At 47.0% G+C, this 27,013-nt stretch overlaps 1 protein-coding gene across 14 annotated transcripts in view; it reads left to right on the forward strand.

Moving 5' to 3' along the window:
• Positions 1-27,013, forward strand: part of TRAF3IP1 (TRAF3 interacting protein 1) — a 57,324-nt gene that overhangs the window by 21,104 nt on the left and 9,207 nt on the right. For 6 of the 14 annotated variants that reach the window (XM_038574356.1, XM_038574360.1, XM_038574359.1 and 3 more), the window contains 7 exons: positions 1,507-1,527; positions 2,419-2,503; positions 3,177-3,260; positions 4,184-4,307; positions 4,513-4,549; positions 7,159-7,235; positions 8,532-8,591. In XM_038574356.1, the coding sequence (XP_038430284.1) occupies positions 1,507-1,527; positions 2,419-2,503; positions 3,177-3,260; positions 4,184-4,307; positions 4,513-4,549; positions 7,159-7,235; positions 8,532-8,591 (488 nt within the window). Of the gene's footprint in view, positions 1-1,506; positions 1,528-2,418; positions 2,504-3,176; positions 3,261-4,183; positions 4,308-4,512; positions 4,550-7,158; positions 7,236-8,531; positions 8,592-13,047; positions 13,298-27,013 lie in introns of all 14 variants that reach the window. The other 8 variants (XM_038574357.1, XM_038574361.1, XM_038574364.1 and 5 more) reach the window with 4 other exon arrangements.

The raw sequence follows: 27,013 nt of genomic DNA on the forward strand, positions 1-27,013 counted from the left end.
GGGCGGGCAGGCTCCGGGTGCTCCAGGCAAGGTCTGCGCCAGGGGCGGCGTGTGAGCGGCCGGGAGTGTGGCCGCCGGGGCCAGGGAGAGAGGGCCTGTGCGCCTCTTTGGGAAAGAGGCCGAGCTGCTGAAGGGTGCAGGGGAGACCCGAGGGTCTGTGAGGCAGGAGCCCTGGCCGAGGGGTGAGGGGCCCCGTCTGTGAAGGGGGAAGCTGCTGTGCGCAGTCTCTGCCTGGGTATCGGCCCTGAGATCCAGCAGCTGCATGTGACCCCCCAGTCTGTCCCCAACACCAATGGTGTGAGATTTGAAGAGCGCTCAGGGGTCTGGAGTCTAGGGCCCCTGGCTGCACAGTGACTGTCATGTGCTGGGCTCTTCCAAGTGCAGTCCAGGTGGCGTGGTGTCGAGGAGAGGGTCTGCAGCTACCTGCTCTGGTCCCGGTGCAGCCCCGTCCCAGGGAGGAGCCCGAGCCGAGTCCCCCATTGCTGTCACCCTGTCCTTCTAGGGGCATGGTCTGGAAACGTGATTCCTGGGCCCCTCCTAAGCACCACACACGCTTCCTCAGGCCCTGTGAGCACTGGACTCTGGGAGGCTCCTGTGTTCCATACACGTAGGTCCTGTAGGGCCTTGTGGTTCCCGTTGCCCCATATGCCTGGCCCCCCTTGTCCCCAGAGCCACCTTCTATAGGTCACTTTGACCAGTGACAGAGCTCTGAAGTCTGCCTCAGCAGACAGACAGAGGTGTCTGGGGAGTACACTCCTCCTGCGTGGGCATGTGTGGCCTCAGGGTGACCCCGGGCCTGGCCCTAGTGCATGTGAAAGGTCCCTGTGTGGAGGTGCGGCTGCAGTCGTGGGGGGAGCTCTCCTCGGGTGTCCTTGGCTCTGACCCGGACCCGAGCAGTGTTGGCGCTTCTGCAGATGTGGTCATGCATTTTAAGTGTGTCACATGGACAGTATCCTCTTGTGACTTTGAGTCCCCCTCTCCCTCCTGTGCTCACTTTCTTGTGGCCACGTAGGTCCCATTTGTCCCCCAAAAGGAGCCTTTCAAGAAGAAGGTAGGTCCGTGGGGAGCTGGAGAGATGTCCTCTTATTAAGGGGCTGATGGAAGGACCTTTGCTGATGAGCCAGGGATGGAGGGCCCTGGTCGTGGTCACCCTGTCGTGACCCGTGCTCCCCTGCGTATCTGCTGTTGCTTGATCTCTGATCTCTCTCATTTGTCTGTGATACGCTCTGCTCTCCTCATGCCCCTGTTGCCTCCTTTCATTAATAGCATTTTAAAATTCATAGTTTTCTTGGTTCTTTGTCTTTCGATCTTTGAAAATAAAGTAATGGCAGTGGGACAGTGGGACAGTGGGCATGGCTGTGGGGACGGGGCCGTGTCCCTGGCAGATGGCCACATTGCTCAGAGTGTGTTTTCCCCTGGTCCTGCTAGCTAATACACTGAGCTTTACCAACATAAAAGTCGGTTTTCTCACGTGCTTTTTTTTTTTTTTTTTTTTTTTTTTAATAGGAGACTCCCCTAGTGATGCAGGTGAGCAATGACCTGAACTGAGTGTATTGGTATAGATTGTGTGTGTAGATACCAACATGTACTCCCAGATTTGTTATACACAGTGAAAGTAATTTAAGGAAACATAACTGTACCACTTTAAGATTTAATTTACTTGTCTTATGCTCCAGGGGAATGTATTTCACGATTATTTCCAGAGTAAAAAATTTATTCCTAAATTCAAAGTCCTATTTATTCTGTTTTCTAAAATACAAAGCCCTTTTACTGAAAATGGGGGAGCAAATTGGATTGCTTTAATAGTTAGGGTTTGCACTTACTGATTAAGTCATTTTTTTTAAAATGAAGAAAGCCGTATTCAGATCATAAAAATAATTTGGTACATACCCAAAGTAGCACAGTTTTTAAATGCAGAAAAATATGAAGTAGGAAAGAAAAGCACTGCTTCTAACATAAATGAATGTCCTTCCAGAGCCCCCGTTGTGTGTGTTACTAGACCCGTTACTGCACTCGGTTATGTGTTAGAACGGTGGGTCTGGCAAGGGACTGCCGCGGTTTGCTGGGGTGGCCCAGCATCCGCCACTAATACAAAAGGTGGCCGGTCGTAGGATCACACGGTGTCCATCCCTCTCAGGTTGTATCTCCCTTAAGTTAAATTCCTTGACTGGATCAACCTACCTTTTGAATTCTCTTTCCTAAGAAATTGAACCAGTGTGTTTTCCGGGGTCTGAGTGCACCCATCTCCCCAGATCTTCACCAAATCTAGATATGAAATGTCTGCTTTATCTTCATGAAAATGATAGATGAATAAAGCTCGTTTATATTTGCGATTATTTGAGTGCTGTCCTTTCAAACACTTATTACCTGTTTGTGTTTCTTCCTTTGTGAATTGCTGACTGGATTGTCATGGTTCAGAAGGAGAAGTTGGACCTCCTGGCCCGGAGAAGTCTGAGGTGTCAGAGAGTTCTGAGCTGCCGAGCGAGCTTCCAGCCAACATCAGGTGTGCTGGCTCCAATCCGACACCCAGGCAGCCACCCACCCCCACCCCCACCCCTACCCCCACCTCCACCCCCACGCTTCTCTCTACACCTTCTGCGGTTTGTAAACAGTGCTTGAGCTTAATTATGAGGAATTGCTGGTACCATTTATTTAGTTTTCCTATACTGGGTACAAGTTACTACACATAGGCCAGTTTAAAGATTTAGGGAAATTCGTAATTATGGTAAATTATGTTTTGATTACCAAGATTTACATAATTACTTTCTGGGCCTTAAAATTAATGAAAACATAAGATTAAAAGATAGATACTTTCTTTTTTAAAGATTTTATTTATTCATGAGAGACAGAGAGAAAGACAGAGACACAGAGGGAGAGGGAGAGGGAGGTTCCCTGTGGGGATCCTGATGCAGGACTCAATCCCAGGACCCTGGGATTATAACCTGAGCCAAAGGCAGACGCTCCATCACTGAGCCACCCAGGTGCCCTAAAAGATGGATACTTTTAAACTTTCACATTAGTGGGATGTTCTTAACATTCTGCAGACTGTGTCCTGACTAGCATGTCGATGGCTGGTAGGAAGTTAGTGCTAACATTGACCTGGGTTTTCTGTTATCCTGTTTGAAATGTGCAAGGGTGTCATATCCTCTTTTTGGTTTTTCCATATTTGGGTTTAGAAGAATACCTCGGCCCGGGAGTGCGAGACCAGCACCTCCCCGGGTGAAGCGCCAAGATAGCGTGGAAGCTCTGACGCCTGACAGGTGAGGCCGCTTTGGGGGGCTGTGCTGGGTGGAGGGTGGAGGGGCAGAGGGTGGGGGCCAGAGGCAGTGCCACTGCCAGCTGACGGGGGTAGGGAAGCCGGGTCAGGCCCTGACCCAGGCCACACAACTACCACATACTTCAGTTAGCTGAAGAGAAGAACGTGCCCATGCACATGCAGCTAAAGCTTTACAGCACGTGGGGAAATTATTCTTTGAGAGGAGGTGGGGGGGGTGGTTTCTAAGCTAGAAACAATGAGGGGAAAAAAGAGGAAAACAAATATTTAAGGCTAAATTGCACAACCTTGTAAAACGAAAGGTCAGAAAGTCATAAATGATATAAAAGCAGGCCGCAGACAGGGTTCTCTGAGTGTTACAGGTGTACCTGTGGGTGAAGTGTGATCTTTAGAGGGAAGTATGAAAAATCAAAACAAAAAAATAGACAAACCACGCTGGACCAGAGTGGTTTCAGATAGAGCAGGAGGCAGGAATTGGAGACGGGTATGGACGTGGACTCAGGTTGTGTTGCCGAGGGAAGCCAAGCAGTGACACAGTAGGTAGTGGGAGGGGTAGGACTTGGTGGAGAGGAGGTTCTAGGCAGGGAGTGGTGGCCAGGAGGAGGCCGCTGTCTGGGGCCACATCGCCACCCTGCCCCAGTGTTTGCCACTCGGAAGAATAGGGCCCTCCAGGTGAGGGGCTGCAGGTGGAGCTGGTGTCCAGAGAGTGCGGCCAGGGGAGGGGCAGAGGGAGGAGGGCGGGCAGCACAGAGGGCAGGACACACCAGGACGCAGGCCTGCTGGCCTTCACTCAGCTTCCCCCCATATTTTGTGATGTTCTAGAGGTAGGTGGTGGCTAAACTCCTCTCATGGGGCCCAGGATGCATGGGATTGATGCAGACGTGCAACCAACAACACTCCTCTTTTTAGGACAGGGAGTGGTAAAATCGTCGCCAGCGTGATTGTGGACACGCAGAACTCTGACAATGAGGAAGACGATCAGTTTGTGGTGGAAGCTGCCCCCCCGCTCCCTGAGATGTCAGAACTTGAAATGGTGAGGCAACGCGAGTGTCGGTTTTTGTCATTGTACTTGGATGACACTGGAGCTCATATGCCAGCGTTTAAGTTGATGGAGACAAAACGTGCCTCTAAAAATTCAGTTAGATTTCTGCCTGCCTTAATTTTGTCATTGCTTTGAGGAGACCCTATGGAAACAGGATTTCAAGAATCAGCTTTTTCCTCCTTGCTCTCCTGTCCAGGTGCCCGCGGTGGACGTAGAGGACGAGGAGAAGCACGGTGAGTGCTGGGCCTGGCAGGTGTGGTGCGGAAGGTGTTGGTCAGGTCTGAAGAGCACGAACTGGTCACTGCGGCATGGGTGGGCGCCTCCTCGCTTGGTGGCTTTTGGTCCGGGAGACAATGGGTGCTGGGCGCCGGGACCCTGTAGCTTGCTGTCAGCAGCCTCTGACATGGTGTGCAGTTACATTAGAGGTTAGACCTCTAGGGTCATTCCCAAATTGACAATATTTATGGCATTATTTGTTCCCTTCCCAAGGATCTTCTTTGATTTCAAACATTTGCAGAAGCAGAGAGTAGTCTGACGAACCCCCTTATACAGGTCACGGCTTCAGCAGTGATGGGCTCATGTTTTCTCTAAGCCTCCTTCTGCTGCAGACCCCTGCTCCCCTAACTGTTCTCAAGTTCTAGAGAAGACCGTTTTCTTTGGTTAACTTGTCACGTGTATCTCTAAAAGATAAGGGTTCTCCAAAACATAACCACAATTCTGTGTGGTATATTAAAAAACAAAACAATTCCCTAATATCATCACAGTTTTTCCAGTTTTATAATTTTTTTTTTCCTGGTTTGAGTCAGAATCCAGATAAGGTCACTGCATTGGAGTTGATTGATCTCTTAGCCTCTCAGCCTGTCTATCGCCGTCCCTCTGCCTTTCCCTTGTAACATATTTGTTGACGAAGCTGGCTGGTTGTCCTTCAGGGTTTCCCACAGTTGACTGTTACTTATTACATGCCCGTGATAAGGTTCTTCACGTGTTCTTCCATTCTTGTAACTTGGTTCCAGAGACTTGAAGAGATGCAGGTTTGGGGCAGGAATGCTGGTCAGTGGTGTTGGTTCTTCCTGACGTCTGTTCGTGACGTTAGCCTGGATCATTAAGGGTCACGTTCTCGTCCTACCCTCCCTTCCTTGAGGTTTAGCTGGAGGACACCGTGGTGCAGAGCTTCCTCCCCCACCTCTGCCCCAAAGCGCAGCCCCTAGGGAGAGGGTTTTCCTCCCAGTGAGTTTGTGTCCTGGCACCGTCCAAGCTGACTAGGGAGGGCTTGTGGGGTGATGGCTGTAGATACCTCTCCTACCTGTATGAAGTCCTGGGTTTTCCTTTAGCACATTTGATGTGCCTCACTTCAAGCCAAATCCTTTCTCACTGATGTTCAGATTGTCCAATATGTAACCGAGGGAGCCTGTTTGAGTGGTTTTTGGGGGCTTTTGACACATCCCAGGAGACTTTGCAGCTTCCTTGTTTTCTGAGACGACCAGATGTTTCAGGCTCATTTTGTGTATTTCCTGCCCCATAGCTGGAACCCTCCATTTCCCCAAGGAGCCTGGCTGCGTGTTGCTTCTGGGTTGGTCATTGTTTTCAGGGGTTTTCTTGCCTTTTTTTTTCTAATGAGAAAATATATCCAAGTTCATACTGGTATTTCCAACGCAGCTTTACTATACTAGAGTCTTTCCTAAATTTTTGATATTATACGTACGTGTCTATCTCATGCCCCAAATCCTGGCTCCCAACGTCGCCATCTGTTTGCCTTACCCTATGGCATGCACACGGCATCTTTAGACCACCACCACCGGTCACTAGCAACAACAATGACTGAAAACACTATCGGGTGTTTCTTGGGAGGTCAGGTCTGTCTGTTCTCAGGTTATGTCCCATCAGGGATGGACAGCCAACCACTCTGTTGCAAAGTTACAAAGCAATTCTTTGTTAGGCTGTGCTTGCCAGTTTGATATTATTAGGTGTATTAGTTTCATTTTGGTTTCAATTTTTAGGCATTGAAAAATCTGATTTTATTTATGTAAAATAATACATTTCTGAGGTGAAATGTACCAAACAATGTATATTCTGAGATTGGGGCCTCCACCTGCCCTCTCCCTGTAGGTAATGGTAAGACATATGGCTTATACTTTGATTTAAAAAACTGTAAGTTAGTACATGTGCCTGGAGTGTGTGTGTGCATTTAGCAGTATCTGCGTGTCTCTGTCTTGCTGTTGTGACTTGGCATCGTGTGTTGGCGTTCGTCCCCGAGCAGCGCAGACAAGTCATCCTCACTGCTGCTCACAGCTGAGCCCTCCTCTGCCATCCGGGTGCTTCGGGGCGTATGCAGCCAATTTCATATGGATGTGCATTTGCATGAGACAGTATTCTAAAGAAAATGTTTTGTATGATATTTACCCCCATGGGCAATTTTTTTTTTTTTTAAAGGAAGTTGAAGGCTCTTGAACTAATATAAAAGGAGTATTTGTGCTTAGAAACAGCTCAGAGTTGGCACACCTGTTTGTGGCAAGGTGGCTATATGTTTGAATGTCCATCTACGTGTCCTCATAATTCTTTTCTGTTTCCAATGTTTTTTTTTTTTTTTTTTTACCTTTGAGGAGCTGATTTCTTTGAAACACTCTGAAGTTTTTTTTTTTTTCACTCTGAAGTTTTATAGTTAATTTCTACCACCAGCTGTATTAGACTATTGTAGACTCCAAGCAAATAAAGATGATTTGAAGCCATGTAGAATATAGATAGAAAGAGGAAAAACAAGAAACTAGTGTTCTTGCCTCCCCTCTGCCCATTTAGAATAGAAGAGCTCTTTAGAGAATAACATAAAATCACTGATTCTCAACAGGAGGACTTGTGAAAAAAATTCTGGAGACCAAGAAAGATTATGAGAAGTTACAGCGGTCACCCAGACCTGGAGAGAAGGTAAGAAGTGATGCCTGCAAATGTGCTCATCAGCAGAGTCCGCTGACACACTTTAAAGCTCCCCGCTCCACCTCCTCCTTGGTTGGGAGGATAGAAAATTCTGGGCTCCTCTGGCGTGTCCTGGGTGGGGGCTCAGGAATCAAGGCCAAGGGCCTGTTCTGCTCTGATCCCGTGGCTGTCCCCTTCCTGCCTCGTCCAGTCCCTCTCCCTGCTTGCAGAGTCGGGAGGCTGGCCGCCTGGCCCTGGCTGCCTCCACACTAAGAGACCAGGGAGTTTTCAAGTCTGGCTTTTAAATCCAGGTGCTGCTTATCCCTGGCCTGCCAGCTGTCTTTCTTGCAGCTGTGGGATGTTGTTTGTTGGGACCCGCAGCTCCTGGCCAGCCACCGCCCCTGAGCATATGACCCTGGGGCAAATACTTGCCAGCCACATAGTAGGCCTCAAATGTCACAGCTACGTTTCTGTTATAGTCACTTTAAAAAATAAGAATGTATCTTCACTTACTGGTTTTGTAACAGAAAGATGTTTCTTGGATAGTTTCAGCAGCAGCCAACAATTCCAGGAAGTTTTACACACATGCACAGATAATTCTGCCTCAGATGTCCGGGTTTGTAATGACGATGTGGCTTGAAACAGCAGGGAGGGGACTCTGCAGTTGATAGCCACCTCAGGGGGGCCCCGGAACAGTCCCAGGAGAAGAGTGCTCCCCGGGGCTCTATCCACGGCAGCACCGTTGGCTCCTCTGAAAGAAGAATGGTCTTTCTGTGGTCCATTGTCTGTGCTGTGAAATTTTCATGTCATAGGCCTTTTCACAGGCCCGAGGGGCTGTCCTGGTGTCCCTGGCAGTGTTTCTGGGACCCAGTCGGAAACCGTGAGTGTGTCCCTCCAGGCTGTTAATGTAGGCAACCTTTGAAGCTTCAGTTGGTTTAAATTTTATAGCCCTGTTTGCTATGCGATGCACACAAGGTCTGTGCTTTAGGCTTTCGTCTGAAGAGTAAATTTCAGAGTACATACTTTGACTTTAGAAGATAAAAGGGAAAAATGTCCTTGAGTGGTGAACATTTGCTGCTTTAGAAAAGTACAGCTAATAAGTGCTTCAGAATCGGGGTGATGTGTATTGCAGACAGGGAACAAGGAGGCTGCTCTGCTCTGTTTTCCGTAGTACGCTCATAAACATCAGATTTAAATTTCACTGATTGGTCTTCTGAAAAGAGCTTAGAGTTTTAAAATAAAAGCAATTGAAACGTACAGGAAAAGTTGATGTTTTTTCTGCCTCTGCCCCAACCCCACTGTCCGTAGGGCAGCCACAGGGACGAACTTGGTGTGAGCCATACTTTAAACGCAGCTGCCTCTGCTCGGGTGAGTTTTCAGTGCTGCCCTGTTGCTGGCATGTGACGCAGATTGCTTTCTTTGGGCACCATTAAGTTCTGAGACCCTCCCTGTGTGGATACCTGGGGGTCTAGTTCAGTCGTCTTAATTGATGACTGGTATTCCAGTATTTGTTCGTTAATTCCTTTAATGGTGGACATAGGTTTCGTCAGCCTTCCACAGTTATAAACTCTGACGAACTCCTTTCATGTGTCTCCTGGCATGCAGATGCCAGTGTCTCTCGGAGCACCAGTCGGCAAACATTTTCTGAGAAGGGCCAGATAGTAAATATTTTAGGCTGATGAGCCGCGTACAGTCTGTTGCAGCTTCTCAGCTCTGCTGATGTAGCCTGAAAGCAGCCCTGGTGTAGACAGCAGTAAACCATGTGTGTGGCTGTGTTCCAGTAAAGCTTTATTCACAACAACAGGACCCAGCCTGGGGCTGGAGTTTGCGATCCTGCTTTAGAGTCTGTGTCCACGCTCAGAATTGCTGTGCCAGAGCACGTACAGAGCTTCGATTTCACCAGGTGCTGCCAAATTAGTCCTCTAAGTGGCTGTCCCCAGGTACTGTCCCAGTGGAACAAGAGTCTTCCACGTGTGCACCGTCCACAGGCAGCATGGTCAACTTGTGCATCCCCCTCCCCACCCCACCCTGCAGTGGCCCATGCCCTGCAGGCCTATGGGGTCCCTCCCAGCCACCTCCCGCCAGGGCCCAGCAGCTGCTCCTCTGCATTTGGCCACTGTGGTTGGTGTTTCCCAGAACTGCAGTTGAGTGGAGTCAGAGGGCATGTGCTCCTGCTTGGCCTGGCTTCTTTCAGTCATCACAATTATTTTGAGATCTGTTTTTCAGCAGGCATCAACAGTTCATTTCTTTTTATTGCTGGGTAGTGCACTGTCTGGATGCACCACAGTGTGTGTATCCATCTGTCAGGTCATGAGTGTTTGGGTCATTTCTAGTTTGGGTCTCTTGCAGGTAAAACTGTGGAGAACATTCACGTACGAGTTCCACGTGGACAAACACTTTGATTCCTTTGGGTAAATACCGAGGAGCAAGACCGCTGGCTCACATAGTCAGCGTATATTGATCTTTCCAAGAAACTGCCCAGTGTTTTCCAAAGTGGTTGTACCACTTATGTTTTCACCACGGCCTGTGAGAGTTTCGGTTTTTTCCTGTCCGCATCAGTGCTTGGAACAGTCACATTCTTTGTGTTTAATATGCATTTCCTTAATGGCTGATTATGATTCGGTCGTGACTGCTGATTCCTTCTCTTGGCTCTTTTCTTAGTATTGAAGTCTCCGTGTTACTAGCTTTTCTGATCATTTGAGCTAATCCTTTCTCTTTGCTTTACAAGTCAGTTTCTTGAATGGGTATATTCCGTTTTTCTATTTCTTTTGGAATTCAGAGATCTACAGCATTAGTGGCTTAAATGAGGTGGTAGGTGCTTTAGCTCACAACTCAGAGTCTGCAGGTGGTTGTGGCCCATGTGTGACCCTGTGCCTTAGGGCACCTCGTGGTCCAAGGAGGCTGTCCAGGTCCATCCAGCAGGAAGGAGGGAAGGGGAAGAAGAGAAAGAGAGGAACATGCCTCTTTCCTTCTAGACTATTTCTCGGAAGTTGTACGTACTACTTCCACTTAGGTGATACTGGCCAGATCTTTGCCAATAAGGGACAGTGAAGTGAAATCCTTACTCCAGGCATCAGTTTGCTTAGGTAACAATCGGGTTCCACACAGACTAGAGTTTGCCAAATTTTCTCGCTGCCTGGCATGTGCAGAAAATGATATTTGCAAGGCACGTGGGTGAGCGGAGGAAGCTGGCTGCCTGGCTGGGGGCCGAGGGTTTCTGGAAGCAGCACATCTCCCACATGTGGGCTGCACACAGGGCAGGAAGCTTGGCTGTGGGAGGGGGAGCAGAAACCAATGTCCGGGCCGTGCCCTCCCCATCCTTTCTCCAGGGAACTGTTTTGTTCATGTTTTACAAAGTCATGGCATAAGGATGTTTCAACTATGCTTTTATGATTTAAAAAATATATCTATAGTTTTCTTTTTCTTCCAAAAATTTTGTCTTTTCTTTTCTTTGATGAGACTTTAAAGAAACTATTGAAAAAAAAAAAAGAAACTATTGAAATATGCACCCTCTAGCAAAGACAGCTTCTGGTTTTGCAGATACTCACTTCTGTTTTCATTTCATTGATTTCTCCTCTTCTTATTTTTCCTTTTAATTTCTTTGGTTATTTACGTTTTTAGTCTCTTGTGTAAAATACTTAGTTCATTTATTTTTAGTCTTTGCCATTTGAAATGAATATTCTTAGGGCTATTCATTTCTTTTAAAATTTTAAAATTAATTTTAGAGAGAATGCACTTGAGCAAGGGGGAGGGACAGAGGAAGGGAGGGAGAGAGAGAGAATCCAAGCTGACTCCATGCTGAGTGGAGCCCGACACAGGTCTTGATCCCATGACCCTGAGGTCATGAGCTGAGCTGAAATCAAAAGTCAGATGCTCAATTGACTGAGCCACCCAGGTGCCCTAAGGCCATACATTTTTCTTTAAGCATGCTTTATTTGAATTTATTAAATATTAATATTCAAAATTCCTAAGGATCCTGTTCTTTAGTTTTGAAACATAAGGATTTTTAGAAAGTCTTTTTGTGGACAAGTTCTAATTTCATGTTCAAAGAATATGGTCTGTATGATATCTATTACTTGGAATTAAGCCTTTCCTTGTGGCCTAGTCTGAGGTCAGTTTTTATAAGTGTTTCCAAGTGTTTGTAAAGTGTGTCTGCTCTGTGTGTTTGGGGCCAGACTCCAGTGCCCCTGGTTGATTTTGCAGAGAGGCGACGATAAGACGGCTCAAAACGCATAGGCCACGTCTGCCTGTTGTCATTATTGACTTGTACGTGCTCGTCATGATAGTAATTGCTTGTCTTCCCTCTGTCTCACTTAAAAATTCAGATGGTAGATGTTTGCTCTGCTTTTCATGTAAATCATGTTGTGCCTCTAGTCTGGGTGCTTCTCATTGTTTGGAGGGAGCACTGTTTTCTGTGCTGAAGAGATAATGAGCTTGCAGTGGAGCCATCCCTGCGGCCTGCCTTTGGAGTGGCGCTTGAAGGAAAGCTATTTCTTACTGTACTGATGGACTTGAATAATACATTACAAAATAAATATGCGCATCAGGACTGCTTTGAGCATTTTCTTCATTATCCTGGCCGACTTGCTGTCTTTTCCAGAGGAAATATAAACTTTGTTAATAGTAAGATACTAGCTCACGCCAGCATTTTATTTCTTTCAGATTTATGAAGACGTTGTTGAAAAACAACCAAAAAAGCAGTTTTATTAGCGTTTCTTCTGCTTTAAAAGTACTTGCTTTTTGAACTTTATAAACGAAGATGCTTTAGATGATAGCAGCAACTTCAGAGACAGCTCTCTCACTGCAAAGTGCTGGCTACGGCTTCTCATTCCTTATCTGCTGTCCCCGCTTACCTGCTCTTCCGTTAGCCTTCTTCGTGTCGTGTCTTTTCTAATCGAGTGTAAATTGCAGATGCTTTCTCTTTTCATTGAAATTCTTTATTTTGAAGTCAAGTATTTCTCTGAGTTTCCTTTTTAGTTCATTTAAAGTTTGTGTGATTTTACTTTCTCTGCCTTCTTGGTCATGTAAACTGCATCCTCTGGAGGCCGTACATGTCTTCAGATGAGAACTTGGCGTTGTGTTTACTTTGACGTGAATGCATGTATTTACTGCCCCCTCGGTGAAGGTTGTGATAAGGGCCTCCTGTGGCAACCAGGTGGCAGTAGAGATTGTGGAGCGTCATCCGAAAGAGCACGTATTTGGGAATGTGTATCTTGAAATGACTCTTGATGAGTAAAATGACCTTACCCTGAACATGGTGTATTTCAGTTACAGTAACAAATAGTGAACGATTGTTAGAGCAACTCTTACACGAAAGGCAGGGATTTCGATTTTATTCTCTTGCTTGTGTGATCTGAGTAGATCGCTAGGTTATTTCTTACTTGGGTCACTAGGTGGTGCCGTTTCATCACAAACCCTTGCACCCTCTTCGAGAAAGCTGCCTCAGAATCCCTCCTTCACTGCAAGTCTGCACCTGATAAGAAGAGTATTTTTAGTTTGGATGTTTGTGGTCCTGGTATTATTGGATGGATTTTAATTTTTTATTTTTGCTAGAAGTACTGTTTGCATTTAAATTGCTGTGAAAGAAAGAAAAGGGACATATGCTAGATGTTCTTCACTGATGAGACTTGAGCAGCCAAACTGGGGAGCTGCCGACATGGACTTTAGTCATCAAGAGTGAGTTCTTTATTCTAGGGAATAAGGTGATTGTTTTATGTTCCCAAGTATTGCAGTGCCTTCCAACATGCACATGGGGGATTTTAGGTTTTGGATATAAACTTGCTGCCAGCAAATAATCAACAATGTCACTTAAAAATATTTACAGATCTATGGCATGGATATATTATAGACCATGAAAATGGAAACTATCAAGACATCACATGTATATGAACTTTGTGAAGATAATTATGAGTAAATAGGCCTTCTTTGTATAAACAAAGGTCCTGATGTGGATAAAATATCAAAATACTGTACCTGAAGAAAAATGTCTACGTGACTTAAGAAAGTTGGATTATAAAACTGTGACCAGCTCTAGTCTGACAAACATTTCCAAACTGAATGGTCCTCACCTTCTGGTTAGTATGTCTACTCGGTGAATGATAATATGATGAATAAAGACTTTATTTTTAGTGCCAAGCTCCATGCCTACTAGCATGGAGTCTGCTTGGGATTCTCTCTCTCCCTCTGCCACCCTCCCCCTTGCATGCTCTCTCTCTCTCTCTCTCAAAAGATTTTGCCCCCAAAAAATAGCAGCTTAACATTTGTATTGTATATTTATCGCTTTTCTAGGTTTACTCAGTTTGGCCCGATCAATATCCTGTTTGCTTTGCATAAACAAATCTTTACTTTGATTGACTTTTGACAGCCTGAGTCTAGCTGTAAATTCAGGTGCTAAGTGGTGCAGGTGCTGGTGTGGACACAGGGGCACTGTGGCGCACAGAGGAGGGAGGAGGGAGTGATGAAGTAGCAGCCCCAGGATGAAAAGTGGCTGATAAGGATTAGAATTCAGGACCAAGTGACTCACAGGGCTTGGAACAGATGGGCGAAGCTCAGCGACACAAACACAGGTTGTGCAGGGAGCAGTAAGGGAGCAATGGGGATTCAGCACAAGTTCTGGAAGCTGTGGCCACCCGCGACTGATGATGCCCTGGCCCCCTGAACTGTTCTCACTGGTGTGCAGAGGCCTGAAGACGGTCAGAAGTACCCGGTGAGATGTCAGGAAGGTGTGTCCGGGGGGAAGGGACCTTAGAGAGGAGACGTGTACCCCTGAGCCTGGGTGAGCTGGAGGTGAGGTCTGGCTTCCTTCCCCCCTGAGAGTGGTGTTGCTGGCCGGGTGTCCTGCTTGCCCTGGTGGTTCTGCCAGTGACCAGTGACCGCCGTGTGGGGGCCATGGCAGCTTTCCTCCCTCGGGCCGCGTTCCTGTGCCTTTAATGTCACCCCCGCCTCGCGCTCCAGGCCTGCGTTCCACCTCCCATCTGGCTCCTGGGCACACGGGCAGCTTGGGGACCGCAGGTGTGTGTTGGGACACAGGTACACGTGGGGTTCTCTCTGCTTTAGGTGGAGCAGTTGCTTCCAGGATTATTTTAACCCTAAAGTTCCATGTTTCTTTGGCTTCTCTTTAAACAAGTTGATTTCTTGATAACTTTTTTTCTTATTTCTTAGTTATTTTTGTCCTTTCTGAAACCTACCCATTTGTGCTGAGATATATTATTTGATTTTCCTGGTTGCTCTCTTTCTCGTTCTTGTCTGTTTGCTTCTGATGTCAAGAGCGGCTTCCAGCAGAGCGTGCTGGCGCTGGAGGGACGGGCTGGGCTGCTGAGTCAGGCTTGCTTGGGTGCAGTTGAACTCAGGGCTTGAGGGCAGGAGGAGAGACTCAGGAGGAGCGGACGTGGGCCAGCCGGTCACACAGCCTTGTCCTTTTTCTGCAGGAGATGGGTTTCAAGGGACTTTCTACAGTGACGAAAAACTGAAATGCTCAGCATGAAAGTACTCTGGTTTCCTACCTGTAGCAGTGATGCACGTACGAGTTTTCATAGTAGTGCGTTATCGAGGTTTCCTGACGGAATTCTCCAAACCTTTCTTTCTGGCTGAAGACCCCTCCCCACCAGCCGGGACCCCTTTAGTAACTGATGGAACCCCTTGGAGAGCTGTGTCAGAGAGGCCAGGTCTGAGCGTTACTTCGGGGTCTTGCCATACGTAAGCTTTAAACTTCACAGACTATTCTTATATCCTTTACAAGAAAAAAAAAGATATTAAAATAAAATAGAAATGTGTTTAGTTTAGACATTAAGTTATTTATAAATTGTAAATACACCGTATGTGAACACATACTCTGAAGTACGCTCTTCCGTGTACACTCTCATGTTGCAAGCAAGACTCATTCTAAAAGTTTTATTTGTTATATTTTGAAACTCGAGAGTAATTGCCAAATATTAATATTTTTGGTACTAAGATTCCAGGTAGCTCATGAAAGCTTTATTGTACCGTGAAGAGTTCGTTTGCAGTGAAAAATGATAGAAAATAATGTAATACTAACAAGCAAACCAAATGCAGTTAATGTTTTTATACAACCTTAAAAGCAACTCTTGAGGAAAAGCAGATTTAGAAGCAGGTCAGACATTCAGAGTTGTGAAGAGCACTTTTGAGAACTGTTGGATACTTCAGAGATGACTGATCGTGAGATTCAAGGTTCAGATGCAGCACGTTGCCCCGTCCTCGCGGGGTCTCTGCTGTTGGCCTCCTGTTGGCTGTGGTCTCTGTGCAGCGTTCAGCCTCCAGCGGGGGGAGCGGATCTGGTTCTGGGATGGACCCCTTCCCCGATGGCCCATCGTGTGGGTGGCAGCAGGAACCGTAGTGACCCAGCCTTTGGTGAGCGTCTGCCAAGTGGGGCTGGGGCCATGAGCTCGGCTGTGCGGTGGCTGTGCTGTCCCAGGGACTTCTTGTGTCCGGGTTACAGAAAAGTTAGGAGTGGAATACAAGGAAGTCCCTGCACCCCCAGACTACTTGAGAACAAATTGCTGACTTGTTGACTAGATGAATTTCAGCAAATGGAACAAAAGTTAGAAGAGACAGAGGGAGATGGAAAGGACTAAATGGTCCAATGTGAGGCAGAGTGACATAAGCACACCTGCACTTGGAGGGTGGATGTTCTCACGATGCTTCTGGAGGACAACAGGGCCCAGTGGGGAGGTGCCGTGGCTGTGCTGAGCCCCACGCTGACCAGTGGGTGTGCTTCTAGCCCCTCACATCGTGACTCCCGACGCGGAGCCACGTGGCTTTCTGCTCCAACGTGGAAACTGTAGTCCGGACAGTAATACAGACTGCAAAGTAAAGTGTGATAAGAATGATAAGCTTTCTGACCTAGCTTCATGAGATGTTAAACAAAGTCTATTTTTTTTTTTTTTTTAAGGCACCTGTCACAGCAGGAACCTCACCCCCTGTGGGCCTGCCCTCAAAGGGGCTTTCGTGCCCCAGGAAAGAGCATGGTGTGAAAAACAGTAGGTTCTTCTCAAAAGAACCAAAGTCAGATTTGCTTTTAGATTTGCTCTGTGGCCCTAAATGTCCAAAGAAGAGGGGACGATAGTCACAGCATCATAGCATTTGTGGAAAAGCAGGTTGACTCAGGGATTCTATTACTTAGGTTGGCATTACATATGTAGAAATAAGGCAAGATTGATCTGGATAATGCAAGGGCTCAAAAAAAATTACTGCTCTTGGGTTCTTGGGGGGAAAATGGCCTATGACAGTCTCCCTAGTTAACTAGGAAAAGTAAACATGAAAAGAAGCCTCAAACCTACAGCTCTGGACCCTACTTGTACCCTGGGTGTGTGGGCACAAGGAAAGCAGCCAGGCCAAACTGAGCAGAGAGGTGAGTATAAAACATGCCATGGATTTCAAAGACTTAGAAGAAAAAGAACATAGGGATGCCTGGGTGGCTCAGCAGTTTAGCACCTGCCTTCGGTCAGGGCGTGATCCTGGGGTCCTGGGATCGAGTCCCACATCAGGCTCCCTTCATGGAGCCTGCTTCTCCCTCTGCCTGTGTCTCTGCCTCTCTCTCTGTGTCTCTCATGAATAAGTAAATAAGATCTTAAAAAATATATATTGGAATTAATTTGCCTCTTTTTTTTTTTTTTTAAAGATTTTTATTTATTTATTTGATGGAGAGAGCACAAGCAGGGAGAGTGGGAGAGGGAGAAGCAGGCACCCTACTGAGCAGGGAGCCCGACGTGGGGCTCGATCCCAGGACCCTGGGATCATGACCTGAGCAGAAGGAAGATGCTTAATCAACTGAGCCACCCAGGTGTCCCTCCCCTCTTAGTTTTTAATGAAGTGAGTCGAAACTAGTAGGAAATAAAACCGGTTAAGTAAATAGAAATTGAGTGTAACTTGAAACTGTCACTATGGAACTCAGTGCAAAAGTCTTAAACCAGTTTCTGAAAAGTCAGTTTTATGGGGAAAAAAAAAAAACAGTAAGACTTGATGGTGGGGCAGAGGGCCAAGGGAGGTAACACATTAAAATCATTGTCCAAAACCTCCCCCTTTGCTTTCTTTAAGGTATCTTTTGGTGACTAAGTGCTTAGTTTTAATGTAATCAAAATTTCTCAGTCTTAACTCCTAGGATTAGTGTTTTTTTGTGTCTTAGTTAAGAAATCCTTCTCTATTCTAAGCCGAGAAAGGTATTTATTCTTTTTAAACGTTTAAAGCTTTGTTTTGACATTTCCGTCCTTAATCCACCTGGAGTTGATTTTCCCGTGTCCTGTGAGATAGAGATGCAGTTTCTCTTCAAAATGAATAACTAGTTTTTCCTCCTTCCCACATTGCTCTGCTGCATGTGAAAGTTTCGTGTGCCCGCTTTCTGGACTCTGTATGCCAGAGGTTAGCAGATTTTTCTAGAAAGGGTCAGAAAGCACATATTTTCAGTTGTGAGAGCCACGCATACTCGGTCGCTGGTATTCAGCTTCGCAAAAGCAGCCATAGATGACACCCAGATGAATGACTGTGGCTGGGTTCCCATAAATTTTTTTTTAATGGATACTAAAATGCAGATTTCTTTCTTTTTTTTTTTAAATGCAGACTTCATAGCACTTTCATGTGTCACCAAATATTACCCTTTAAATCTTGTTTTCAACTATTTATTTTGTAAAAGCCATCCTTAGCTCATGGGCTGTATAAGAAACTAGGCAGCGGGCCAGCCCGTAGGCCGTGGCCTGTCTCACTGACCCTGCCCGATTCCATGCTGCTTTGAGTAGCCTTATGAAGAGGCCTCGTATCTGGCGATTTGGCTATTGGCCCTTCCCACTTCCGTGGAAGTCCCGTAAGCAGCTTAGTGAGCACCACGAAAGCCCTCTCGGGGACTAAGTAGGAGTGTCGGTGAGCAGTGATCTCGCTCTGTATTCGGTCTTTAATGCTTCTCAGTAAACATTTGTGGTTTCTTTCTGGAGCCATTGTGCCCCTTGTTTGTTAGATTTGTATGTGGACACTCTGGAGGTTATTCTGCTATTGGAAATACTCTGTCTTAAAGTTCTTTTCTAATTGTTGGTGGGTAGGAATGCTGCTGACTTATAACCGCTTCCCTGATAAACTGTTGTTGTGTTTATTTTTATTTTTTTCTTGTTTTGAGAGATAATTATATATATTTTTAATTTAAATTCAATTTCCTAGCCTATAGTATAACACCTAGCACTCATCATATCACATGCCCTCCTTAGTGCCTGTCACCCAGTTACCCTGTCCTCCCACCCGATAAATTGTTGTTTTAAAAATATGTGTTGATTCTTTTGTGTTTTCTGTAGTATAGTAGCAGCCGGATACTAATACAGAGAAATAGCGAGATACAGATACTGTTCTCACAGTATCTGTTCTCGCCTCTGTTTTGGGACAGGGACATCTGGAGGTTAGGGGACTTGTCTGGGGCTGCGGGACCCCTTGAGTGCCAGAGCTGGGATGCGAAGGCAGGCGTCTGGCCCAAGTCTCTGCCCTTCCCCATGAGCTGCCCTGAGGCCCCGTGGCCTTGTTCCTCCTCTCCAGGCCTCATGCTGTCCCTGCTGGTGTCTAACTGGACAGATTAGCCTGGGCCTCCTGGACGGGAGAGGGCAGTGACCGTGATAGTGGGCCACCTTCTTCCTTTCTGATTTTTAGTGACCGTTCTTCCAGAATTTGTCCTTTTCTAATGATACTTACTATAGCATTTAATAAAACATTAAGAAAGCTTGATATTTTTCCCCACCATGGGGCTTTATCATGAATGGGTGTTGAATTTTATTAAATGCTTTTCCTGCATTGAGATGACTCCATTATAGTTCTTTAATTCGCTAAATGACATTTATTTTTTAAGTGATCCTTACATTCCTGAGATGAAACCAACGCTGTTATTCTGTGTTATCTTTTTCATCCACTGGTAGATTCTTCAGGTTTTTTTTTTTTTTTTAAGCTTTTATTTATTTATTCATGAGAGACACACACAGAAAGAGAGAGAGAGGCAGAGACACAGGCAGAGGGAGAAGCAGGCCCCATGCAGGGAGCCCAATGTGGGACTCAATCCTGGGTGTCCAGGATCAGGCCCTGGGTTGAAGGTGGCGCTAAACCGCTGAGCCACCCAGGCTGCCCCCATCCACTGGTAGATTCTTTTTGCCAATTATTAGCGTTCTTTTTATGTTGGTGGATGAAATGGACCTGTGATTTTCTTTTCCTCATATGATACTTGTGTTAGTCCCAAGGTTAAAAGTGAACTGAGGAGAGTTCTTTTTCTCTTTTCTAGAAGAGATGGTAGATGGTGGAATGGTATGTTTCTTGATGGTTTGGTGGGAGTTGTGTGTAGAACCATTTGAGATGATGTTTCCTTGATGGGAAGCTCTTAGGGCACAGCTGTTATTTTTATATTATATGAGCAGGCTTTCTCTTTCTTCTTCAGTCAGTTTTGGTGTCAGTATCTTTTAAATTTTCAAGTGCCCTGGCAAAAGTTCTGCATAGAATTCTTTAAACATGTGCTTTATTTGTAATTTAGTTTAGTTTTGTTTTGTGTTTTTATTAACAATACGACTAATTTGTATTTTTTCTTCCTTTTTTGAAGCAGTGTTTCCAGAAACTTGTCTGTTAGTCTTTTTAAACCACCAGTTTTTGGCTTCATTGGTCTTCTCTTTTGTATCTTTGTTCTTTTCACTGATTCCCAGTTTTCTTCATTTCCTTCCTTTATTCTCTTTGTGTTTATTCTGTTGTTCTTTTAACTTCTTAAGTTGGACTCTCACATTGCCAGTGTTTATTTAGCCTTTTTTTTTAACCTTAATATAAACTTGTTTTCTGATTACAAGTTATTGTTTTTATAAGTCAGGATTTATTCATCATCTGCCGTGCACTGGCTCTATTCCAGGAGTCTGATCAGAAATGGATGTGCAACATTATCAAATGTCTTCTTGGCAGCTATTGTATATTAATAGAATTCCTAATGTTGAGCAATCTTTATGTTCCTAAAATAACCTTTGTTTGGTCATGGTCTATTATTTATCCTAAAGCAAAACTGTACTTAATTTACCAATTATTTATTTATTTGTACGCTTTGCTTATTTTTTAGTAATATCTACACCCAGTGTCGGGCTCGAACTCACATCCCTGGGATCAAGAGTTAATGTGCTCTACGGGACACCTGGGTGGCTCAGCAGTCGACCATGTGCCTTTAGCTCAGGGCATGGTCCCGGGGCTCCGGGATCGAGTCCCACATTGGGCTCCCTCCATGGAGACTGCTTCTCCCTCTGCCCGTGTCTCTGCCTCTTTCTCTGTGTCTCTTATGAATAAATAAATAAAATCTTAAAAAAAAAAGTTACATGCTCTTCTGACCGAGCCAGCCAGGAACCCCATTTTACTAATCTTTTAAAATAGAAGTCCATATTCATGTGATATTGGCCTGGAGTTTTCATGCACACGTGTGCTCCTGTTGTTAGGTGTTGGAATCAAAATTATGTTAGTTTCATATAGTTAATTTTTTATAAAACTGTTTCCTGTGCCCTAGAACAGTTTGAGTTAGAGGAGTGATCTGGTTCACAGAAGCTGTGGAGCCTTGGGGCTGGGTACCTTCCCTCCCTCGTGGAAGAGGTCGGTCTTCCCTGGGGGCTTGTCTCCCCAGGGCCACTGATCAGAAGCAGGAACTCACTTCCTATTCGATGAGGCCTGAGATCCCGGTTGCTCGGAACCCGCGTGGCTCTGTGGTCAACTGTTGCTGACTCGTCTCAGATTCCTTCGCTCCTGGCTGCAGGGCATGTGGGTCTGAGGCACGGAGCCCTGGGAGGGTCCTTTAGCATGCTCTCCTGTCATTCCTTGTGCCATCCCTATCCCATCTGCACCCCAGAAGCCCCATGGCAGGGGCTCAGTGGGATCCTGTGGTTGTGCAGCTGGTTTCTTCCCCTCTTTGGTTGTCTGTGGGAGGTAGGGAGGGTAGGGAGGAGCAGGTGTTTGTACATAATTATGGGCCTGTTTTCCTGCAGGCCAGGCCTCTTCCTGCCCTGGTTTGTGCTGGCAGTCCAGAGTTATCTGGAGGCGGGCTGCTGGTATCCCGGGCCTGGTGCACCGTAATAGGACCTCTTGGAGAAAACTGCCATTTGGTTAGTCAGAGACTCTTCCTGTCACCATGCAAGTCCCTGCTCACATACCAGCTCTTCAAAGGGGCCTCCCCTGATCAGCCGGCTTCATTAGTCCTCTCCACCCCATTGCCCACTGGTCTCAGATGCCACCTTTTTTCCTTCCTGGTCTCAATCACTCACTGAAATTGTGTGGTTTTGGGTTGACCTTTTCAACAGCTGGAGGAGTAGAGCATACTGAGCACAAGCCAATCCCCAATCTACATCAGCAGGTCAGGTTACCATCCATAACACAGTATTGCCATCTTGGCCTTACTGCTTGCAAGGGTATTTAGGACCTGACTGTCCTGGTTTGAATTTTCCTCTGCTCTTCCAGCCGTTGGACTCAGTCCTTATATTCATCATTGGTTCTGTGAAATGTATTTTCTTTTGAAGCGCTTCTAGTTAATAGGTTTGAATGTTTCTTCTTTGGTTCACATGCCAACCATAAGGTGGGTTTCATATTGCCCAGAAACTGCCTTGTAGGATTAATGGTTAATTTGGGTGTGATTAGTTTGTCTGGTATTTTTAGAGCTATGAAATATGGTCAGAATTTAGGAGGCTAAATATGTAAAAATAAAACTGGAACCAGAATTAGAAGATTGTAGCAATAGGCCCAATAAAAAATGATGAGTATTTTAATAAGACATTTAAAGTAGCAAATCCAATTAGTTAATAAAGGGATGGAAATAAAAAGCAAAACAATTTAATAATCATAATGGTCATTTCCAGAGATGATAGTGAAAACTATCATAGTGAAAACAAAATACTTCTGTAGTGTATTTTTTTAAAAGATTTTATTTATTTATTTGAGAGAGAGCATGAGTGCCAGGTGGGGGGTGAGTGTGCAGAAGGAGAAGCAAACCCCCTGCTGAGGGGGGAGCTGGACATGGGGCTCGATCCCAGGACCCTGAGATCATGACCTGAGCCAAAGGCAGATGCTTCACTGAGCCACCCAGGTGCCCTTAGGGTATGTTTTTAACTTACATTTTTTGCTGCCACTGCTTGTAGCATAGAAAATGATTATAAAATGTAAAGCAAGTAAACTTTAGAGTCTTATGTCCTTTGAAAGGTACTTAAAGTGTATCTGCTTAGAGCTGCTGATGCATTAGAACCATTCAGAGAGTTTTTATTAAATATCAGTGCCAGGGCTCCTTCTCAGACCTGTTAGATCAGTCTCTGGGCCGGGACCTGGCATTGGTATTTTAAAAAGTTCCCCATGCAGGAATCAGACATCGCCATAGAACCTCTGGCCCAGCTGGCTGCTGGCCTCTGTTGGTTCCTGTGCACAGAGAGGCTCTTATCACAATTTTTGGCTAGAAGTCTATTTTGTCTAAGAGAATGCATGGCTCTCAGGGTAGCCCCGAGCCTCCTCTTGGGATTTCCTGGGAGGCAGGTCCACTGCTGACCGACTCCTCAGAGCTGCTTGTCTGGGAGCGGCTGTATGTCATCTTCTCCTCTGAAGGACAGCTTTGCAGGGTCCTGTTCTTGTGGGCACTTGGCCTCCCTCAGCCTTCAAGTGCATCATCTGCTCCCTCCAGGCCAGAAGTCTGCTGTGGTCTTAGGGCTTCCTTGGGACGTGCAAGCTTTTCTCTTGCTTCCCTGAAGATTCTCTTTGCCAGTTCTGTTATAGTATGTCTGGGGAGGATCTCCCGAAGTTGAGTTTGTTTGGTGAACTTCGTGAGCTTCATGAACTTGGAGACCCAGACTCTCCCCAGACTTGGGGTATTTTCAGCCGTTATTTCTTTAAATAAGTTTTCTGCCCCCACTACCCCCTCTTCCTTCTGGCTCCAGTAATTTGCAGATTGCTTCATTTGATGGGATCCCATCGATCACCTGGGCTCTCTTTACCCCCTTTATTCTTTTTGTTTTCCTCGAGCTGGATAACTTCAGATCTGTCCTGTAATTCACACATTCTTTCTTCTGTTTGGTTCTTTTTTTAGGATTTCTATCTCTTTGTTAAACTATTCATTTTTTCCATGTATTATTTCTTTGACTTGTTGAATTGTCTGTCCGTCAGGAGGGCACACAGGGAGCCAGCCACATGGTGGGGGTGCACGTGGGTGAGGCACGCTGAGTGCTCGGGATGTTGTGGGCCAGCAGGGGTGGGGATCCATGGGCAAGGTGTCCCCAGCAGCTCGTGGGTAGACTTCTCAATGGGGTCTGTGGTGCAATTGGACCTTGTCCCTTTGATGTCCTCTGAGAGTCCTGTCCACCTCTCTCCCAGCTGCTCCTGGGCCCCTAGTCATAGGATATACATCCTGCACAGCTAGGGAGGCCAGGTGCTCCCTCACATGCTATCACTTAACCCCACAGGAGAAATTACGAGCTGAGGTCTCTCTTGGTCCTATGCTGTGCCCCATTGGAAAAGTGATGGTAAAGGGTGGGTAAAGTTAGATTGTTCCTTCTCTTCCCCTCTTCAGTGTGTCCAAACTTGTTTTTGCTCCGATGGTGTACTGGAACTTCTTGGGGCACTTGGGATTGCACACAGGCTCTCCGATCCATGGGTAATTGTCTCAGATGGTTCTCTGGGCCCAGCTGGAGTCTGGCCCTCCCCGTCTGCCGGTTCCAGAGTGTCAGCTGCCCCATGGAGGGGCCTTCACCTCCATGGCTCAGTGGCACCCTCATGCTCTAAGCCAGCGCCAGGAGGTTGTCCTCACACAGCGAGCAAGGTTCGGGGTGGGCTGCCCCCTTGTCCTTTCTCAGGCTCTCAGATGTGGCCTGGAAACAGCTGCTTCTGAGGGTTTGTTCTGTTTTATGGTTGTTTCCTAGTTGGGTTCCAATCTTTTCATTCTGGCCAGAATCTACTTGGTATATTTTAAAAGAATTAATAGAACCTTAAAAATCTGTACCTAGAATGGATGTTAGAGATTTAAAGAACAATAAGAACTAAAAGTTCATGGTTAGGAACTAGTAACTACTACTACTATTTTTTTTTCTAAAGCATGTAATTTATTATATGACTAATACTGAACTAGAACCTATCCTAGGAGCAAAGATCTACCTCTGTTATGTAAATATGATTGTTTCCGTGAATAGTCAGCGCTTCCTGTTCCTCTCATTTAGGCAAGAGGCAGCCCTCCCAACCTAAAACAAATTGACCTCAGTGGTTGCAGCACCCTTTAAACATGGTTTACTTCTCTTAGGTTTAACCAAGAAACTATTCTTGAACCAAATAAGGTTGCAGGTAGGTGTGTTTTCTCTTAATAATAAATGGCGCATATAGAATTCAGGATCCCTTACAACTAGAAACGTGTAGTGAACGAGGAGTGGAGGGAGCTCATGTCTGCACCAGGCAGTGGGCATCCTAGGCAGCAGTGAGGGGCTGCTTACATTCCCCCCCAGACTCGGGAACGAGGCTGTGAAACAGTCCTGTCCGGCTACACGGGGGGTCCTAGTTAGCGCAGAGACACGTGAGGTACCGAGTTCTTCATGGGATGAGACAGGATCATAGTTATTTGAAGATCACAGCAGTCCACCAAGTAAATTGATCCTCAAAAGGTTAACTGTTTGGAAAAAAGGTATATGATGGCCAATGTCAAAACAAATATACAAAAGTCAGTATTTTTCCTACATGTCAGCAATAGCCCGTTGAAAATAACGTGCATAAAGCTCCCCTTCAGAACTGGAAACAAAAACCTAACTTACTGAGGCATGCATTTAACAAGAAATTTATAGCAACTATTTTGAGAAGCCACAGAATTTTACCAAGAAATATAAAAAAGGCCTGGAAAAAGTCGAAAGAGTGTTACCGGATGGGAAACTCCGTATGATAGAGATGTTATTTCCCTCAACTTAGTTTATAAATTTAATGGAATGCCAATAAATATTCAGTGGATGTTTTGGAGCTTGGCAAAGAATACTCTAGAGTTCCTCTGAGAGAATAAATATGTGAGAATAGCCTTTCATAAAGAAATGTTTGAAAGACCAGTCTGAGGCCAGCATTATCATATTCTTAACTCCCGTGACTTTAAGTAGAGAGGGGGTCGAGAGGGGATCGTTGTGGCTGAGAATTTGAGTTCTGCCTTTCCCCGCTGCCCGCGGGCTTTGTGAGGCACCCGTCTGGTCCGTTTCGTGTGTGAGAGAAGGTGGGTTCTTAAGCTATTTCCAGTCTTCAGGGCCGTCAGAAAGGCCACGTGAAGAGACCTCTGTCCTGCGCTGCCCTGACCCTTGGCCGCAGCTCCAGCGACCCCAGTGGGTCTCGGGCCTGCTCTCTGGTACCTGTCGCCCGTCGCTGCCACGGGCCCTCCCGTCCGGAGCGCGGCTAAGGCGGCGGCCTCTGGCTCTGCGCCACGTGCTGGAGCGAGCGCCGCGCATCTGCCGTCCTGCGAAGCTTACCAGGCAGTGCCGAGGTCTCCTCAGGCCTGCGGAGTGGCGCGTCGCTGTGGTCCCCAGCAGTTGATCCGGTCGGTCCCATCCCCGCGTCCTAGGTGGGGAAGCGGAGACGTGGGGTTATTCGGTCTGCGGTGGAGCCCGAGTGGCAGAGGTAGGACGTGCCCCCAGCCGTGGCGCCCTGGGACGCGCCCCTTCGTAGGCGTCCTGCTCGGCCTGGAGCACCCGGGCCCCTCTGTAGTTGCCGCCGCAAGCGCCGCGCTCACGACCGGTTCCCGTGGCGGCAGAGCCCGCTCTTGCTGCCGCCGGGCCGGGTTCAGCGCCTGCACCTGCCGCCGTCGGAGCGCCGCGCTGCCCTGGTTGCTGCGTTCTTGTATTTTATGCATAGAAAGAACATCTTGGTTCGTGAAAAAAATTTGACGTCACTTGGCACAACCGTTTTTGGAAAACCGTCTGACACCGCGTCACAAAGTCGCAGACTTACCCTGTGGCCCGCGGCGCCCCTCGTCACTGCACGTCCCGAGGGCCCTGTGCCCGCGCCTGGCTCACAGCGGACCTGCGTAAGGGCTGCCGTCGCCGTCTCTGGCTGTCATGACTTACGGTTTAGCTACTCAGGAAAATCGCTTTTCCCCGACAGTGGTTGTGATAGCCGCAGGCCCGAACAGCCGAGTGCCCAGCAGCCGCGTGGGGAAGCGAGCCGCGGGGGGCTCCCGTGGCGGAGTCGCACCCGCACCGCGGGGCTGCACACGCACACGCGCCCCGAGCTCGGTTGAGCAGGAGAGGCCCACGGCGCCGCGGGGGGCAGGTGCGCACGGAGGGCGGCGTGGTGGCGGCGGCGGTGACCCAGCCGGGGGCTGCGGACTTGCTTTATCATTTTGTTACCCGGTGACGGTGGACGTGCTGCTCCGGATGCACAAGACGGTTAAAACACGCGGTGCCAGCCTGCTTCGTCTGGCGTGACCCGCGCGAGAGGTGCGTGCCTGGTTTCCAGAGAAGCTGGGCGAACGGGACACTCCCCACACTGACTGTCCGTCTCCGCGTTTCCCTCGCAACTTGGATGCGGCGATCCTCGGTCTGTGAAGAAAATGAACTTTTGGCAGCTTGTACATAAATCACTTCCTGAGGTCATGGGAGAGTGTGTTATTGAAAGCAAATATTCGCACTCGCTGATTTACTATTCCCTCTGCGCACCCCGCATCCATCAGGCCTTTGTGTATTGGGTTTGCTTAACGTAGGGTAGAGTGCTGCTCAGGCGTGTGGCGACCCTCGGATCCGGCGACTGGGCGGAGGGCAGCGCGCAGGTGCCACACCCTGCCCTTGTGCCCCGAAGTCTGCTTCTGAGAGGCTTGTGGC

This window comes from Canis lupus, chromosome 25 (genome assembly GCF_011100685.1).
Source record: "Canis lupus familiaris isolate Mischka breed German Shepherd chromosome 25, alternate assembly UU_Cfam_GSD_1.0, whole genome shotgun sequence".
Classification (NCBI taxonomy): Eukaryota; Metazoa; Chordata; class Mammalia; order Carnivora; family Canidae; genus Canis; species Canis lupus.